The 20,205-nt window shown below is 39.9% G+C and overlaps 1 protein-coding gene across 5 annotated transcripts in view; it reads left to right on the top strand.

Annotated features, from left to right (window-relative positions):
- LOC130905495 (netrin receptor UNC5D-like) overlaps positions 1-20,205 on the top strand; it is a 477,495-nt gene that overhangs the window by 401,928 nt on the left and 55,362 nt on the right. For all 5 annotated transcript variants that reach the window (XM_057818979.1, XM_057818978.1, XM_057818977.1 and 2 more), the window contains 2 exons: positions 4,719-4,862; positions 4,938-5,041. In XM_057818979.1, the coding sequence (XP_057674962.1) occupies positions 4,719-4,862; positions 4,938-5,041 (248 nt within the window). The remainder of the gene's footprint in view (positions 1-4,718; positions 4,863-4,937; positions 5,042-20,205) is intronic.

The following is a 20,205-nucleotide window of genomic DNA, read 5'->3' as shown; positions in this document are numbered from 1 at the left end:
GTTAAATGGCTACAGTATCATTTACTGAAAGCTCAACAAATACACTAGATGGCAATATTTAGTCACAATATACAAAGTCACATTTATCCTTTAAGAATTACAAGTCTTTCTATCCGTGGATCCCCCTCACAGAAAGAATGTTAATAATGTAAATGCCATCTTGAGGATTTATTGTCATAATAAACAAATACAGTACTTATGTACTGTATGTTGAATGTATATATTCGTCCGAGTTTTATTCATTTTTTTCTTAACGCATTGCCAAAATGTATACGATCGGGAAAATTATTGGGAATGATTGGAATTGAATCGGGAGCAAAAAAAAAAAAAGCAATCGGATCGGGAAATATCGGGATCGGCAGATGCTCAAACGAAAACGATCGGGATCGGATCGGGAGCAAAAAAACTTGATCGGAACAACCCTACGCCAGATATCATTAAAGCGATATTCTGTCATGATAGATCTCGGCTACTCTGAAGTTTGACTAGTTTGCATTATTTTATTGCAATGTTTTTCCTTATTCAGATTTGTTTCAAGACTACAGTTACAGTTAGACTTCACTTTGATGGTTAATGCAGTTTAGGGCTGCAGCTATCGATTATGTTAATAGTCGATTAATCAATGAACTTGTTAGTTCGAATAATTGAGTAATCGAATAGGGAACATAAAAAATTAAAATACCTGAGCTGAGCCTCAAACGGTATAAAAAAATAAATATTAGTAAATGATCTATGTACAACAAAAGTCCGCTAGCTTAAATGCTATAAAATGCTAGTTTTTTTACAACGCTCCTAACAAATGGATCAGACACATATTCCCACAAAAAATGGCTAAATATACCTATAAACAAAATTATGAATGCATTTTTTTTTAAAGTAGCTCAAACAAAAACTTAGCTTATGTAGTCTTAACAGGGAGCAGATGGATTCAGCCATGTTAAATTAGATAGACTAGAGGGCCGTGTGTCCACCCAAATCAATAAAACTAAATGCAAACATTTTCAAATCAAACCATTACAACGCCACTTTAAATTAACAAATACTCGAAGCAGCAAAATTTAGTTTGAATCTTTTTTTCTAATCGAATACTCGAGTTAATCGATTAATATTTGCAGCACTAATGCAGTTATTGCAATTTTGTTGTTTTATCACAATAGATTGGTTTATTTACATTTCAAAAACCAGAAGCCATTCATTTACGAATGTGATTGCACTTTAGTTTACATATTTAAATGTTCAGATATTAAGATTTGAATGAGGCAAAATAACATGGTTTTTTTTCTCAAGTATATTGTTATAATCATTTGTTTCAGATGCACTGTAATTATTTTCTGTATAAAAGTGAATTTGGTGTTCAAAAAGTCTTTTTTCAAACTTGAGTCTTGAAAAAGAAGGGGTCATCTTATAATCAGTGCCATCTTATATTCGGGCCAATACGGCTATTTTGCTCTACCAGTTCCACCAATTAGATGTCGCAGCAATAATCACATGACTCCATTATACCAATCCGACATAACAATACAGCGATCCCTCGTTTTTCACGGTAAACTGGGACCAGAACCCGCGGCGATAAGTGAAAACTGAAGTATTAGTAGTTTTTGTGTGTTCAGTGTATATATTCGGATTTAGCATTGGAAAGAGATCTATATAAGACATTTTTTTCACTTGTAGTATAATTAACTTGTAGTATAATTTAAAAGTATAATTTTTTAAATTATTTTAAAAAACAACCAAAAAAAATCCTTTAATGTATATTACGTATATTTTAATAAATGGTTTTTAAGCAATTTAAATGTAAAAATGATCAATTATTGAATATTGTTAACCCCTTAATGCCTAAATTTATTTCCAATAATAAAAAAAATGTTTTGGGTGTGTTTTTACCTTCAAATAGATGCTAAATTAAATGGAAAGTGATAATTTGAATATAGCCCATAAAATAGGCATACATTTAGGTATGACGCCGATTAGCGACAACAGGCAATTAAGTAAAACAAATGGCAAAAAAGGCACATGTTCCCATCTCAGGTCTGAACACACTTTTATTGATATAGTTTTTCACTGCTTGTGAAATTCAGAAAAGCAATTATTGTTTCTGTTTAAACACAGATGTACATTGCACTTTTCACATTTGAAAACGCTCTGCCCCTTACAGTTTGGGAGTGTGCAACGTTGCCGCACATTTTGAGCATTCGGCACAATGTTACCACTGGCTCCTATGTCTGGTTGGCTTGGTATCGGATCTATTTTCCCTGTGAATACATCAAATGAGTGCACCAGACCTCTTGTGTCGCAAAGCACAAAAAGCACAAAAAAATTGTATCCCCATTTGTATGGCTTTTAGGGGATGTATTGTTTTAGGCTCAATCTGACCTTGAAAGGAACCATTTGCTCATCTACACGTGACATTTGATCCTAAGGGAGAGCTTGAAATTTGGGGAGAAGTGTGTCAATTAGTACTCTTAATTTTGTAAAGCTTTGTTGGGTGCCATGTTGTCACATAAATGAAGTGTTTTATTTCTTCCCATCTGTCTCGGGTCATGACATCTGCTACTATTGGAATTCGAGTTATACTGGACCAGTACAACATGAACAAGTTTTGCAGAGTTCTGCTGTTTTACACTTCTCCAAGGTATCCTGTTTCTTTTCGATGTAGTAGCTCTTGCAGGTGCAGCACTGGTGGTTGGAGGTGGATGAGGGGGCCCATCAGCATCTGCCCTCACTTTCACTGAGAGCACTCTAATCACTCTCCACAGGAGGAGTTTTGGTCCGATGTGCTTGCTTAGCGTAAAAAGCCGCTGCGTCCATTTGTATTTCTGCAGAAAAATAAGGACCAGAAATTACGGTTATAATTTCAAAATAAAATGTGTTGAAAACCATCAACATACATATTCTTCCATTTGATAGTTATCAGCACATGCTGTATTCATTTTTCATTAGAGAAACAAATCAATAGCAATTACACTGTTTATACAACATGTTATGTTTGTTATGTCTACAGATGATAAGTGTGGCAATGTCTAAATAAAACGTGTCTAAAAGCGGAAAGACATGGAGGCACACGTGTGCACCGTTACATATAAAGGATGCGTTCATTTTTTTGTTCTACTGAAAAATAGTAACCACAAATGCCATTTCTTATGCAACACATTACTTTTGTAATGTTTACAGATGATAACGAGAGTGATAGTTTATAGATAAAACGCGTGCGAGTGTTGCAAACCGGCAACAAACAACGCATTTACGTTTGCGGGCTGGCGGGGGAGGGGGGAGGTGCTTTTCCGATTATGCCGGCTGTGGCGATAACGCTACAAACCAAAATCGTCATAGAGCTTCAAAAATACTCATCAAAGAAACTCTATCTCATCGTGTTAGCAACACAAGTACACAATAAGACGGTACATATTTTTTTATTTCAGCTGACTTACCTTGAATTGGACGAATTAGTCAAGTTGGTGCGCAGGAGTTCGACGTGACTTTCAACTCGAATGTCGCGGGCCGGTCAAGGAAGTGGTGTCGTTTCTGGTCGGACCCGACTGAAACTAATGCTTGAAAAAGGTTCCCAGGCATGTGTTTGCAATTAATCTACCGGCAGTGAACAAAGGCAGACGATATTTTGGCCGCTTTCAAAGCAAGAACGGTATGATGCCGAATCGCCACATACGGCATTAAGGGGTTAAGTTTTAAACATGTTACTCTCCCATCGAATTATTTTTAAACAAGAATAAAACAGAAAAATGATTGGCTTTATTAAATGCTTCATTGAGTAAGTCCATTCAAATCCGCTCACTTACGCACAATGAGTTGCCACAGAAACTGTTTAACAAGTTAAACGATGACTGATGCATGCAGCGTTTTGATCTTGCCAGAGGAGCAAACGTCAAACATTCAACGTCTGTCAATCATGGTTTACCTTAATAAGGAACTCCAGTGCACTCACTGCCTGACCAAGAAAGAGCATGGAGAGAGAGGGAGGGAAAGTGAGACTATGCGATCAGCTCGGGACAGCTTATCCTTTTTTTGTTGTTGTGTTTTTTTTTTAAATTGACAAAAATCCGTGATGGACTGAGGGCACGAAGTCTGAAGCGCGAAGTAGCGAGGGATCACTGTACGGGTCGCATGGCCAGACTCAGGTTTGCAGTCGGAAGTCATGTACTCACATCGGCATGTTCAAACTAAGACTTTGCCTTTGAGTTTGACTTTGCAAATGACCCTGTTGCTCTGTGCTTTAAACCAAGATGGCTAACTTTCTTTGTCTTTTCAGGCATGGCTTCTTGAGACTTACTGTATTTGTGCGTCTACTCATGATAAACCTGTATCCCAAGCTTCATGGTGCTAAATAAAACTGGCTTCATGGGCTGGATTTTTTTCCCCCCGATTGGATCTTTTCTAGATTGTGGAATATATTCGTAGCAGCTATGGGGAACATGGCGCAAAATCAGATGAACCTCAAATTTCTGGTGACCTGTAGTCGAGCAAAAAAAGATAACTGAAGCTCGATACTTTCGTGTTTCATTATAATATCGATACTTTTTAATACTTTTGACATCCCTACCAATGATTAAGAGCACAAGAAAAAGGTGGTGGCTTAAAGTCCGCAAGCTGCAGTGTTTACCACTAACCTTGCTTGTCGAACAAGTTATTCTAAGAATGTTTGTCAATGTTGTGTTTAAATCTTAAACTTGATGCTAATGTTGTCAGCGGTTTCTTGCCAACAGGGCTGAAGATCCGCGAGGTGATGATCAACGTGTCCCGTCAGCAGGTGGAGGACTTCCACGGTCCGGAGGACTACTGGTGCCTCTGCGTCGCTTGGAGCCACCTCGGAACATCCAAAAGTCGCAAGGCTTCCGTGCGGATCGCCTGTAAGTCCAAACTTTTGTTAAGTGTGCTGTTTTGGTGCCTGTTGAGAGTTCATGAAGCTTCCCTTTTCCCCCCAGACCTGAGGAAAAACTTTGAGCAAGACCCTCAAGGCTTGGAGGTGCCCCTGAGCGGCATGATCGTGCTGCATTGTCGGCCACCAGATGGCGTGCCTGCAGCGCAGGTGATTATGCTATAAGTCTGTTTTCGTGGCGACATTTCTCACATGAGCAGACGTCCGTCTTCTGAGTCAACATGTTGGTGAATTTCACTACTCAGGGCCCAAATACACCAGATGCATGATAGTTCCGGGTCCGGTACCACGCAGTACGTCAAATACAGGCAAATCATACTGTATATGCTACATTAACGAAAAAAACGCGTACTTGGAATTGGTGTCTCATCACTGCAGATTGCTGTGCCCAGCGCAAACTGTTGGTTTTTCTATGAAAAGTCAAGTAAAATCTAGGAAAGAAATGTCTTGGAATAGACCACCAGGTGGAAACTTGTAGGTGTCTCTCTATTCTCTTTCGTACTTTTCCCCCCTCGACTGTATACTTGTGTGTGCGCCGGGCACAAGAATTTCTGCAGTGGAACCACTTCCAGATACGCTGCATTTTTTTTTTCGCTCTTTTTGTCCGTCTAGTCTGTAGCCTACCCCATTGACTGATGACGTTTTGTTGTGTTTTGTTTGTGACACCCGACCATTCTGTAATATGTTATTACTGTTTTAAATTACATAACTTGCATAAAAACTCCCAGTCCATCCTCATAGCTTCTGCTATGGCGTTCCATGTGTAATATTCTGATTGGATGTTTTACGAAGCACCCTGAAGTCTACGCTACGGTGATGTTTAGTTCATGTGATGCGGGAGTGAGAAAGCGACAGTCTACCGAGAGCCACAGGTTGAGGAAGTTAGTTAGCGCAGTATGTTATTAAAAACAAAGTTGTCAGCATGTCTTGTGTTGGATATCATTGCCAGAAAAACACACACCTCGCAGCTTCCTTTTGAATTCTGTCCTTATAATAATGATCTGCTGCATCATAAATCACTTTGTGACTTTCCACCTCCATGATGAAACGTTCTTCGTCCGTGTTCGCTGGTGTTTAAACCGTGAATAAGCAACTGGGCTGTTGACTCCAGACCCATTTTGACGGATTCGTCTCCGGCAAAAATAGAAAATAGCCTATACCATTTGGCGGACTCTGGCACGCTGGAGATGGTCCCTTGTCAATCCGGAGCTCTGATACGGCCGGTATAGACCCTACTCACGTGACGTCACAGTCACGCCCCCGCGCCATGTTGTCCGTATACTCGTCATGTTAATGCATTAGCGCTTCGTAAATTCCTCCTATTATGGCGTGTTTTTCTGCTCGTTAATATTAATAATCAAAATGGTGAAGTCGTGTGTGGCGGTCGGTTGCAAAAACAGAGAAGATAGACGGAGAGACTTGAAGTTTTACCGTATTCCGAGAAACCCGGAGAGGAGAGCGAGATTGACTGCTGCAATTCGACGAGAAAACTGGGCTCCAAACGACTACCACATATTATGTAGTAGTCATTTTATATCTGGTAAGATGCATTTAATATATATTTAGAGGGTTTTGGGCTGACAACCACAATTAAGATCATTGCTAGGCTAATCGACGACAACATACACTCAGACGTTGTGAATGAACTACCTGAAAATATATAATTATAAGGGGATAATAAGACAGTTGTCATACAATTAATTTACAATTTCACTATTGAGGTCAAAAGCCAAAAAATAAATTCAACTAGGGACAATCTGGAGTAGTGCTATCGCACTTCATGTTTATTACATATTATATATGTATGTAGTGAGAGTGCTATCACTAAACCATATAAACATTAAAAGCCCTAGCTCCAATGACAAATGACATGAAATACATTAGACTTGACAGTGGATGTTAGCAAGAACAAAAGATTTTGAAATGAAAATTTCGTAACTCACCTTTCCCGAGCACAAGATTCCTGCCGAATTTTCGTGTACGAGGACCTGTTTCACCCAACCAGCAACGTAGCATTTATAAGCCTCCAAGCTCTTAAAGTTTTTCAAACTTTCGTGAGAATAGGCTGATTTTGTGTGGACAAGATAGTTGTAAATATCAGGGTCAGGCAAAGACGGCGAAGACAGTGGGTCGAAAAACATCGATTTAGGCATCAAATATGGATCTGGCGAATGGATAAACTGAAGCTTTTCCAGATAACGCCTTTTTTGCAACGCATCCAATGAGTTTACGGCGTTGGATAACACCGGGGCTTCCATGAATTGCTCTATAACTTGCATGACTAATTGAAAACAATGAGAATAGGTCTAAAAAATACGGACAATATGGCGGCCGGATACAGCGACACGTCATTTTGTGACGTAGGTGAGTAGGGTCTATAGGTCGGCCATCTAAGGGGGAGGGGGAGTTGCAATTATGATTGACAATCTCTTGGAATGTATTACAATTGAACTCCTAATCCCCAATTGTAAAAACATAATCATCTGCTGTGTCTACCGAGCTCCTGATTCAAATGTCTAGTTTACTGAGTACAGTTGTGGTCAAAAGTTTACATACACTTGTGAGGAACAAAATGTCATGGCTCTCTTGAGTTTCCAGTTATTTCTGCAACTCTGATTTTTGTCCGATAAAGTGATTGGAACAGATACTTCTTTGTCACAAAAAACATTCATGAAGTTTGGTTCTTTTATGACTTTATTATGGGTTAACAGAAAAAGTAATCAAATCTGCTGGGTCAAAAATATACATACATGGATCTGAAAAAGCGAATCATTGACTTGAACAAGTCAGGAAAGTCACTTGGAGCCATTTCAAAGCAGCTGCAGGTCCCAAGAGCAACAGTGCAAACAATTGTTTGTAAGTATAAAGTGCATGGCACTGTTTTGTCACTGCCACGATCAGGAAGAAAACGCAAGCTATCACCTGCTGCTGAGAGAAAATTGGTCAGGAGGGTGAAGATTCAACCGAGAATCACCAAAAAGCAGATCTGCCAAGAATTAGAAGCTGCTGGAACAGAGGTGTCAGTGCCCACAGTCAAGCGTGTTTTGCATCTCCATGGACTGAGAGGCTGCCGTGCAAGAAGGAAGCCCTTGCTCCAAAAGCAGCACCTTAAGGCTCGACTGAAGTTTGCTGCTGATCACATGGACAAAGATAAGACCTTCTGGAGGAAAGTTCTGTGGTCAGACGAAACAAAAATCGAGCTGTTTGGCCACAATGCCCAGCAATATGTTTGGAGGAGAAAAGATGAGGTCTTTAACCCCAAGTACACCATGCCTACCGTCAAGCACGGTGGCGGTAGTATTATGCTGTGGGGCTGCCAATGGAACTGGTGCTTTACAGAGAGTAAATGGGATAATGAAGAAGGATGATTACCTTCAAATTCTTCAAGATAACCTAATGTCATCAGCCCGAAGATTGGGTCTTTAGCGCAGTTGAGTGTTCCAGCAGGACAATGTCCCCAAACACACATCAAAAGTGGTAATGGAATGGCTAAATCAGGCTAGAATTAAGGTTTTCGAATGGCCTTCCCAAAGTCCTGACTTAAACCCCATTGAGAACTTGTGGACAATGCTGAAGAAACAAGTCCATGTCAGAAAGCCATCAAATTTAACTGAACTGCACCAATTCTGTCAAGAGGAGTGGTCAAAGATTCAACCAGAAGCTTGCCAGAAGCTTGTGGATGGCTACCAAAAGCGCCTAATTAAAGTGAAAATGGCCAAGGGACATGTTACCAAATATTAGCGCTGCTGTATGTACAGTGCCTTGCAAAAGTATTCGGCCCCTTGAATCTTGCAACCTTTCGCCACATTTCAGGCTTCAAACATGAAGATATGAAATTTAATTTTTTTGTCAAGAATCAACAACAAGTGGGACACAGTTGTGAAGAGGAACACCATTTATTGGATAATTTAAACTTTTTTAACAAATAAAAAACTGAAAAGTGGGGCGTGCAATATTATTTGGCCCCTTTACTTTCAGTGCAGCAAACTCACTCCAGAAGTTCAGTGAGGATCTCTGAATGATCCAATGTTGTCCTAAATGACCGATGATGATAAATAGAATCCACCTGTGTGTAATCAAGTCTCCTTATAAATGCACCTGCTCTGTGATAGTCTCAGGGTTCTGTTTAAAGTGCAGAGAGCATTATGAAAACCAAGGAACACACCAGGCAGGTCCGAGATACTGTTGTGGAGAAGTTTAAAGCCGGATTTGGATACAAAAAGATTTCCCAAGCTTTAAACATCTCAAGGAGCACTGTGCAAGCCACCATATTGAAATGGAAGGAGCATCAGACCACTGCAAATCTACCAAGACCCGGCCGTCCTTCCAAACTTTCTTCTCAAACAAGGAGAAAACTGATCAGAAATGCAGCCAAGAGGCCCATGATCACTCTGGATGAACTGCAGAGATCTACAGCTGAGGTGGGAGAGTCTGTCCATAGGACAACAATCAGTCGTACACTGCACAAATCTGGCCTTTATGGAAGAGTGGCAAGAAGAAAGCCATTTCTCAAAGATATCCATAAAAAGTCTCGTTTAAAGTTTGCCACAAGCCACCTGGGAGACACACCAAACATGTGGAAGAAGGTGCTCTGGTCAGATGAAACCAAAATTGAACTTTTTGGCCACAATGCAAAACGATATGTTTGGCGTAAAAGCAATACAGCTCATCACCCTGAACACACCATCCCCACTGTCAAACATGGTGGTGGCAGCATCATGGTTTGGGCCTGCTTTTCTTCAGCAGGGACAGGGAAGATGGTTAAAATTGACGGGAAGATGGATGCAGCCAAATACAGGAACATTCTGGAAGAAAACCTGTTGGTATCTGCACAAGACCTGAGACTGGGACGGAGATTTATCTTCCAACAGGACAATGATCCAAAACATAAAGCCAAATCTACAATGGAATGGTTCAAAAATAAACGTATCCAGGTGTTAGAATGGCCAAGTCAAAGTCCAGACCTGAATCCAATGGAGAATCTGTGGAAAGAGCTGAAGACTGCTGTTCACAAACACTCTCCATCCAACCTCACTGAGCTCGAGCTGTTTTGCAAGGAAGAATGGGCAAGAATGTCAGTCTCTCGATGTGCAAAACTGATAGAAACATACCCCAAGCGACTTGCAGCTGTAATTAGAGCAAAAGGTGGCACTACAAAGTATTACCGCAAGGGGGCCGAATAATATTGCACGCCCCACTTTTCAGTTTTTTATTTGTTAAAAAAGTTTAAATTATCCAATAAATTTTGTTCCACTTCACGATTGTGTCCCACTTGTTGTTGATTCTTGACAAAAAATTTAAATTTTATATCTTTATGTTTGAAGCCTGAAATGTGGCGAAAGGTTGCAAGGTTCAAGGGGGCCGAATACTTTTGCAAGGCACTGTATATTTTTGACCCAGCAGATTTGATCACTTTTTTCTGTTCACCCATAATAAAGTCATAAAAGAACCAAACTTCATGAATGTTTTTTGTGACAAAGAAGTATCTGTTCCAATCACTCTATCAGAGAAAAATCAGAGTTGTAGAAATAACTGGAAACTCAAGAGAGCCATGACATTATGTTCTTCACAAGTGTATGTAAACTTTTGACCACAACTGTATATTAGAAAAAGATACTGTATAAAACGAATAATAAGCATGTTTTCGTTGTGGAGACATTAATCTTGGGATAAAATATGTACAGCATGTTGTTTGATTTTCTCATACATTCGTGTCTGATGAAACTGTTACAGTGACCTTGTGTGCGCCAATTGTTGCCACCATGTACACCTCAGAAATGTATCCTTTTAAGAGACTTATAAGAAAAGCATTTTGAGTCGCTACTCACACCAGCTGTGATAACATGTCACACACATAGCCACAACAAAATGTTCCACAGCAAACAGATGCAAAAATGTCAGGGACATGACAAAGTCATTACCTTGTACGCCCTAAAATTAATCGAGCTGCTTGACTGGACGCTTAGTTACCAAACCCAGATTGTTGACTGTGTTATTTTACAGTTTTGATGTATGTTCCATGCCTGAATGTGCGTCTTTAGGTGTATGGGGGACGGGAAACTGATAAGCATATGCTTCATCTCGTCCGCCTTTGTCGTCTTCGTCGGTTCCTTCGGGCAAATCATATCACATTTTGTAATTGTCAATGATTGTCAATGATACCGATGATGATGACAATAAAATTCCATAAATTAAAATTCCATAAATATAGGTTAAACACTAGGGTATAATGGGAACGGATTGTTTCCGGCGCTATTTTTTTACCGGACCGGACCGGAACCGGAACGATGATGCATCTGGTGTATTTGGGCCCTTAGATATGTAGCTTTGACAGAGTGGACACATTATAATCAGCCACACATAACGTACTTCATAAAACTGCAAAATCTGACTTTAAAGTAGGTAAAAAAATTAAAATTGCTTACCATAGATGAATTTCCTGCCACTGGTGTAATGTTATCGCAGAAAAGGATGTCATTAACCAGTGAATTTTCTTAAAGGGACACAAACGCAACTTAGCAGAATGGCGAGTGACACCCTTTTTTTGTTTGTTTGCTTGTTTATTTTAATTAAATATTATGTTTTAATTAGGGCTGTCAAAATTATCACATTAACGGGCGTTAATTAAATTTTTTAATTAATTACGTTAAAATATTTGACGCAATTAACGCAGATGCCCCGCTCAGACAGATTTAAATGACAGTACAGTGAAACGCTCACTTGTTGTGTTTTATGGAGTTTTGCCGCCCTCTGTTGGCGCTTGAGTGCGACTGATTTTATAGGCTTCAGCACCCATGAGCATTGTGTAAGTAATTATTGACATCAACAATGGCAGGCTACTAGTTTATTTTTTGATTGAAAATTTTACAAATTTTATTAAAACGAAAACATTAAGAGGGGTTTTAATATAAAATTTCTATAACTTGTACTAACATTTTTCTTTTAAGAACTACAAGTCTTTGTATCCATGGATCGCTTTAACAGAATGTTAATGCCATCTTGTTGATTTATTGTTATAATAAACAAATACAGTCCTTATGTACCGTATGTTGAATGTATATATCCATCTTGTGTCTTATCTTTCCATTCCAACAATAATTTACAGAAAATATGGCATATTTTATAGATGGTTTGAATTGCGATTAATTACGATTAATTAATTTTTAAGCTGTAATTAACTCGATTAAAAATTTTAACCGTTTGACAGCCCTAGTTTTAATTTAAAAACAATTCATGATAAAAGATCATGCAGGACAAACTAATCCTAACATTATTTTGGATTTTTTTTTTTTTTCTTTCGATATATTTAAGTTATTATATAGACTGAATTTGAATTAAACAGCGTGTGGATATAAAAAAAAAATCCATAACCTTTTTCCAGAAGTAAATTCAGTTTAAAAAGTAGTATTTAGGAGCCTGTTACCTTGAATTTACAATTGATAATGCACCAAAAAAAATAAGTTAAATGAGTATTTTCGCAACTTTAGTGAAAATACAGCTTCATCTTTACTGGGGACACAAATGGCACCCTATTAAAAAATGACGATAGAAGCGTTTTACTCTTGGTCATTTAACAAAACCGAACTGTGGACCTTATTGTTCGAACCTAACGTGACATAAGTGTAATCAAAAAAACTGATCAAACAGGACGTGCCACTGTGACTTTTCAGTTGTCAGTTCCCTCTGCGAACGTGTGTTCTTGTGTTTGACACGCGGCCTTTTTAATTTCTCCCTCATGAATATCAATATGAATAGCAATGAGGACAACAATGAAAATAGCAACCGGCGCTCTCGCCGGCATTCCCGCTGTGCCGCGCTGCATCACGCTGAGCTGCTGTCTGCATGATACGTCGATGTCAAAGTCGAAAGCTTAAGTTTGCGCAAAAGTCGGGCCTGCTGTTTCCCTTGATTGACAGGGGGATCAAACAATAACAGTAACATTCACAGTTCAAATGGATTGGGCGTCGATCGCCGTCAGTGGCAACCGTTAAGGCTCACGTTTTGGCTCCCGATGCCGATTCGTGTGTTGTATCAGCAGATGTCGATACTGTACGGTATACTGTATACAACATTTTTTTCTTTTAATACTAAAATACTGCATACTGTAATATGTAATAAAGCATAGACTTTACGATCAGTTGACGGGCTCGAGGCCGATCCGTAGGGGGCTTATTTTCAAAAACTTAAAATTTAAAATATTTTCAAAACCAAAGCCGCTAGTGACCTAAAACCAAAACAAGCACCTCCCTTAGGCATATATGAGTCTCCACGAGCAGCCACATCAAAAATTTCAAAGTCATTCCCTAATAAATTCTTGATTATTTTTTTTTCTTATATAACAAAACTTAAGATTCTCAAATTTTACGCTAAATGCACCAAAATCGCCGAATGCAGAGATAATCACCTATATTTTCAGGATCAAAAGTTTTTGCCCAAAATAGCAACTTAGGTTTTTATTATTTATTACTGCAAGTTTTCAACAGCAAATAAATCACTCAATTTTCAAATCAGAAACTTAATACTTGAGGAAAGCATGCAGAATCATCTTAATTAAGGGTGTAACGCAGGGGTTGGGAACCTATGGCTCGCGAGCCATATCTGGCTCTCTTGACAGCCGCATCTGGCTCGCAGACAAATTGAATTATGAAAAAAAAAAAAGCTTCGTTATACTCCTTTGCACATTGCGCAAAACGGTGACGATCCCCGGCGACTAGAAAGCCGGTTCGCAGTTATTTTAGTCGGAAAGTGGCAAACATACATGTCGTTGCGTCGATCTACCTATTTATCTGTCTATCAATCGCATTGGCAACGCAGATGAGCCAGACACTGATCGAGTGGGGTCGCCGTATTTTGCTGTCAAAAAGAGCGGCCGATGTGCGCATGTGCGTAGTAATTTCCCCACGGTTTTAGTTTCGTTTTCCCCGCTAATTTTAGAAACCCTTTTGAGATGATGGCAAAAAGAAAAAAAAGGCGAGGAGTATCGTACTTTTCAGCAGGAATGGACAGAGGAATTTGCCTTTGCGGAGAGAGCAGGTTCTGCAGTGTGTCTAATATGCAATGATAAAATTGCATCTATGAAAAGGTCAAATATAAAGCGGCACTTCGACACCCGCCATCGAAATATCCGGCGGGTGACAACAGGAAGAAAGCATGTCAAGAACTTCTTACCAGAGTGCAAGCTAGTCAGTAGCAACTCCGTATTTGGACCAAACTGGAATTCGGCTAGCTTTGCTGGCGCTTTAGCAATTGTGAGGAACGGGAAGCCTTTCACCGATGGGGAATACGCCAAAGCATTCATGCTTGATGTTGCCAATGAACTTTTTGACGACTTTTCGGATAAAGACAAGATTATTAAACGGATAAAAGACATGCCCCTGTCAGCAAGAACTGTTCACGAACGTACGTACCATCATGATGTCAAATCAAATTGAGGCAACGCATGAAGGACATAAATTCGTCTCCATTTTTTTGACTCGCTTTGGATGAGTCAACGGACGTAAGCAATTTATCACAGTTCAGCGTGATCGCAAGGTATGTTGTCGTTTACACACTACGTGAGGAAGGCCTGGCAGTTTTGGCTATGCAAGGGACAACAAGAGGGAAAGATTTATTCAAGTCCTTCATTGAGTTTGCTAAAGAAAAAAATATACCAATGGACAAGCTTGTGTTTAGTGTATGGTTGGAAAAAACATAGGTTTCGTGTCATTTCTTCGTGAACATGAAAAGAGACGTATCCTAAGTTTCTCAATGCCTGCATTAGTGTTGTATCGGTCGCGAACGATTCGTTCTTTTTGAACGAATTGTTTGGGTGAACGAGACCGAACTAATCACCATCTGCACTGATTCGTTCTATGAAGTTGGTGGCGCTTGTTCGCTGCGTGGGAGGGCGTTGAGCAAGCGGCAGCGTCTTCTGACATCGCACACGACCAATCAGACGCCAGCTTCATCGCGGGCAGGGGAGGGAGCGGAAACAGAATCAAGGCGTCTGTCACTCATTTCCACGTGTGGCCAATAAGCAGCCAGCGTGCAGGCAGGGGGGAAAGACTGAGTTTTGTCACTTCCCGTTCAGTGATTCGGTCCTCCGGTTCCTGACCTAGCTTGCTGCTAACTTGACTTTCCAGTAATGACTATGCGGTGTACGAGTCATACAATGAAAGGAAATGACTTTGTCACATATTTGTTAACGTGGAGCCTATCAAATGCTGCTCAAACAGACAAAAACACCACACAAATCTAGCGAGCATGGTTTAGTGTTCTACTTTTCTCAACAGACTCGGGACTGTACCTATGACTATATACTATCAAATTTACAGTAATTTAAAACGCGTACCTACGAGGCAAGCAAAAGCTGAGCTGCGGTCGCGTGACGGCAGTGAAGCGGGCAGAGAACTGTCACTATATGGAGGCTTCATGGCAGCGATATTTACCTCATATGTGCACAGAAAAAAAAAAGAATATTTAGTATGATCACCATAATACTGATTTGCAAGGAAACTGTATATACATGTCAATTTTTTCCGAGTGTTTTTTTTTTTTTTTTTCGTGTCAGAGGGTGTGGTTGGTTTGACAAATTATGTCAATCCGTCCATCATGTGCTACTCAAGCGCCCAAAAACAAAGCGGGCGGACACGGGAGATGTCGCAATATGTCTACATTTTTCTTAACAGACTAATGAGAGTAGAAAGGCGACATCATAAAGAGCAAACAATTATTTCTCGTCAGCATTTGACGATCTGAGATGCGGGGACGACAGGGGAGCTGACCGGATTTTATTTATTAATACCAGTGCAAAAATTCAATACGATCATCTTAATAATAAAAAACAAAAATACAACAGAGCGAGAGGTAAATATGATGTGTTGGTCGTTCCATATTTAGAAATTAAACTTTCGATTTATTTGTATTTTCGTGACAGCAAGCATGCCGCGTTGGCTGGTAGCAGCACTGCAGCAGCATTGTATATGTGAGCGAGATCATGCTAAAGAAAGTCCGTGCGCCCCCGACCCCAAACCCCCACTTACCCCTCAAAAGGAAAATGTTTAACCGTGTCCTAAATCGAAATGCAAGCACGAGCCATGACTTTGAGCCCATAGAACTAGGACAGACGACGCGGAAGTTCTCCCTCGCTTTTGCAGCAGCGGGAGGGAGACGAGGCTGTCTGTGTAAGCAGAATGATATCGCCTGTCACTCATTTCTAAAACTACGACGAGTGGTCAATGTGCAAGAGAGGGAGGGACCAAGCAATGTCACTTCCCGTTCAGTTATACTGCGAAGCGGTCTTTGGTGATTCGTTCGGCAACGTCACTTCCCGTTCACTAACCGAACGATTCATTTGGGCGGGGAGGGAGATGAGGGGGGCGAACGATTCGTTGAACGATTCGTTTGAACGAATCTTTTTACTGAACGAACCGGAATGGATTCGTTTACTCAAGTGAACGACAGATCCCGTCACTAGCCTGCATGACGCTTAACCTCATCAAGTATCAACCAGACTACAAAGCCATCAGCAACACCGTGCAGCACCAGAAGTCGCATTAATGGTGAGAAATACTCATCATTGATTAGCAGCATCATAACAATGTTATTAAAAAGAATTCGGAGACTTATTGTACTTTAAAAATGTTGAAATGACATAAACATATTGTATGGCTCTCACGGAATTACATTTTAAAAAATGTGGTGTTTATGGCTCTCTCAGCCAAAAAGGTTCCCGACCCCTGAAACGGCACATGTATTTGTATTGAACCGCTTCGGTACGTGGTGCTCGGTTCGGAACGGAGGCGTACCCAACGAGTTTCTGAAGTAATGTAACCCCTACTTTTCTAGGCTGTGAGTCGATCGGGTTACAGTTTCTTTGTGTAGATTATATTTACTCCGTCTTCTCTACTATAAAGAGGACCAACACGGAAGAACAGTATAACCCAGAAACGTCAACGGCGTGACAACGTGGCCGCCACGAGAACGCAGTGAAACGCGGGCGTTAAAGTCATTCAGCCAATGCACACCAGTCGCAGTGCGACCGCGTGTTAGACGCGTCCCAGAAGAAGAAGAACACGACGCACGTGAAAAGAACGGCAGAGTTTATTATTTGACGCGAGACGCGACCCTCCTGCGTCAATACTACTAGCTAGGATCGGGCAGACCGGAAGTCACTCGTGTAAAAATACGGTGGATCCAGTCGATTTTCAAACTAATATGCAATCGTAACCCACTTTTTGAGTCCATCAGATCTCTTGAGTGGTAGATCGGGGCACAGTTGACTTGTCTTTGTTGATTTACTGCTGTCTTCTCTGCTATAACAATAACCAACACGGCCCCGTGTTCAATACAAAACCCTCCTACCACAACAAAACAAGTAGGAACTAATATTCGCATAGGAACTAAAGTTATACAACATAAAATATACAATATAAATGAATACTACATTACATTTGTAAAATATAAACACATAATAAATAATAGCCCATTTCAATAAAATAAATTGAAATGAGCTAAAACACCTGTAATTAAATAATAAGAATAATACACAGATCCTGGTTACACAATTAAATTGATTAATTGCTGTGTGGCGCTTTAACTTGAGAAAATCCACCAATAAAGCTTTTGAAAACCATTCATAAGAAAAAAAAAAAGATTCATTGAGGCATTTCATTTGTAAAATACATGTTAAAATCTTTGTCGTTGGAATTGCTTTTCTCTTTAGCACAGGACTTCTTTTTTCTTCTTTCTTTCAGAAAGAAAGCTGACCAATACGCGGGGTCTGAAAGGCAAATTGTTGTTGGATTATCTTTAAATACCCGCTACTTTTTGAGCAGAATTCTAGCTTTGCTCTAGCACAAAGGTGTATAATAAACAACTAGCACATTTATATTTTGCATTTTGTTTTCTTACTGTACCGAAAATGAACCGAACTGTGACGTCAAAACCGAGGTACGTACCGAACAGAGATTTTTGTGTACCGTTACACCCCAATCTTAATTTTACTTAACAAAAGCAAAATTTGCATTTTTCTATATACAATCACAACTTCTTTAGGTTAAATTCAGATGTTACTATTGCCTCTGCACTTCTTGCAGGCTAATTTGCCCTCGTCGTTTTTAGATTGAAATGTTACATAAAATAAAACACGTAAAATGCTAAATGACTATTACCGTAATTTCCTGAATATAAGGCGCACCCGTGTATTATGCGCACCCCAAATTTACTTCTAAAAATCTAGGGGAAATTATTGTACCCGTTTATAATGCGCACCCTAATTTTAGCACCAATAAATAAAAGAATACAAGAATACAGAGCTCGTGTACAGATGGAGAAATGTCATTTTACTGACTGGTGAAACAGAGCAAAAGCATAGCACATTGGTAGTTCAAAACATTACCATAAACTGACAATATTTACAGTAGTAATATGATTTGACAACTTCTCCAACTTACCAGAATCTAGGAGAAAACAAAACAGATGTGACCTTTCTTTTAAAGGCTGCTGTATAACTTGCTTGTTTCATCATGATGAATAAATGTTTCTTCCATTGATTGATACGGTAAAATGAAAGTGAGAACGCAAGTCTGAAATCCGTGAGAGCTCAGCGCTGTCAACACGACAGTAAAAATAGGAACTATTGTTATTTGTGTTTGAGTTTCCCGAGGGACAGCTATAGTTGAGGGACACAGGAAATCTGTGTGCTTACGTTTGTTATGGTTCGAGTTGCGGAGCTGCAATAAACGTTGACTTAAATGAGTTCAAGAAACTAAATTCTGAGCTTTATGAAGAGTGAAAAAAGTAGAATTTAACACAGATGAAATCATTCGGCCGATTAGAGTGAAGTATTACCGAAACAAAAGGGTGACGTCACGTACCGTAATGGTCGGCAACGGGTTGCCGCATACGTTTCTTCAACACAACGTGCCCGTGTCAATAAAAAAAAAAAAAAAATCGGTTTATATATATTTAATATATATATATATTTCTGTCTCCATCCATGTACCTGTTTATAATGCGCACCATGATTTTACAAGTTGATTTCGGGGAAAAAAGTGCGTTATATTCGGGAAATTACGGTATTTTTGCAACAAAACAAAAAAAAAACGGGCAGTTGTCCAAAAATTACCTGATTGTTTGATTGTAAAGTTACGCTATTGTGTATGGATACTACTAAGGGAGTGCCAAAAAATTGATTATTAGGTGCATCGCGATTCGATATGTGACGATTCGGTTACCATTCATAAATGTTCAAAAACAGTCATTTTCCCTAATAACTTTATGACAGCCCAGAGGTTGCGCTAGACTTTTTCGTTGTCTGTCATTTTGACTGACAGTGTCATAAAAATCCGGTCATAATCTATTTTTACCCGTCACTTACATTTTTAAAATGATAATAATGACATATTCAATAGTATTTAGTTTTCATTCATTTTTAATTAATATTCTGTCTGAACAAGCTTAAAAGAGGCAAACAGACAGCAGAGTGCACCAATCAGCGACGGGCAGACGTGACGTTAGCAAAGCGGCGAGGGCAGGACGAGGGACTTGCGCGTGGAAGTAAACATACGAGGAGAGCGGAGTTTATTCAACATGGCTAGCGCGAGACAGACTGTTGTCAATGACTCGTGTCGATGTGTTTTAGCTCATTTAAAACTGAATTTACCGCGGATTGGAACATATTCTCGACTCTCCTGTTCGCCATCCGTGTTGTTGTGGAGACGACTTTCGGCGCGCAAGAGTGACGTTGCTCGTGAAGAACACGTCACGCAAATAAACAAATCTGTTTTGTCGATTGATTTTGTACCTACTCGAGAGGCCGTTAATGGGCTGGGTCCCAGACTTTTCTCTCAGTGTTTGAAAAATACAGGGAGAACAGTCTGACCGCGCCAGGCAAACACTCAGTTGCCTTGACATTTTTCCGAGTAAGGCCAACGACGTCATGCATCAAGAGAGACAATAGCTAATTAATATGCTCACTCGCCACCCTGTGGTCTGGGGTGTGAATTGCAACCTGTCAAAATGACAGATGGACTTCAGTTTTTTCCGTCACCGTTTTAAAAAACCGATCAACGACGGAAAATATTCGGTTAACGCGACCCCTGTGACAGCCGCTCGTAGCGGCACGTTAACGGACGCACACACAACGTTATGATAGATGCTGCCGGTTACTGAGAGAGAGATTTACTCCTTTTGGAAAGACTGGAAAATAAATGTGTGTATGAGACAGGCGGGAACCCGGCGGTCCTGCTTCTGTGCCAAAGTTATTTTTTAGAGCGAGAGGGGACGAGAGATAGTTCATTGCTCCTTGTCTTTCATTTCTCCAGCAGTAGGTT

The sequence above is a fragment of the Corythoichthys intestinalis genome, chromosome 17, assembly GCF_030265065.1.
Source record: "Corythoichthys intestinalis isolate RoL2023-P3 chromosome 17, ASM3026506v1, whole genome shotgun sequence".
Lineage (NCBI taxonomy): Eukaryota > Metazoa > Chordata > Actinopteri > Syngnathiformes > Syngnathidae > Corythoichthys > Corythoichthys intestinalis.
This window is presented reverse-complemented; position numbering and strand designations above follow the sequence as displayed.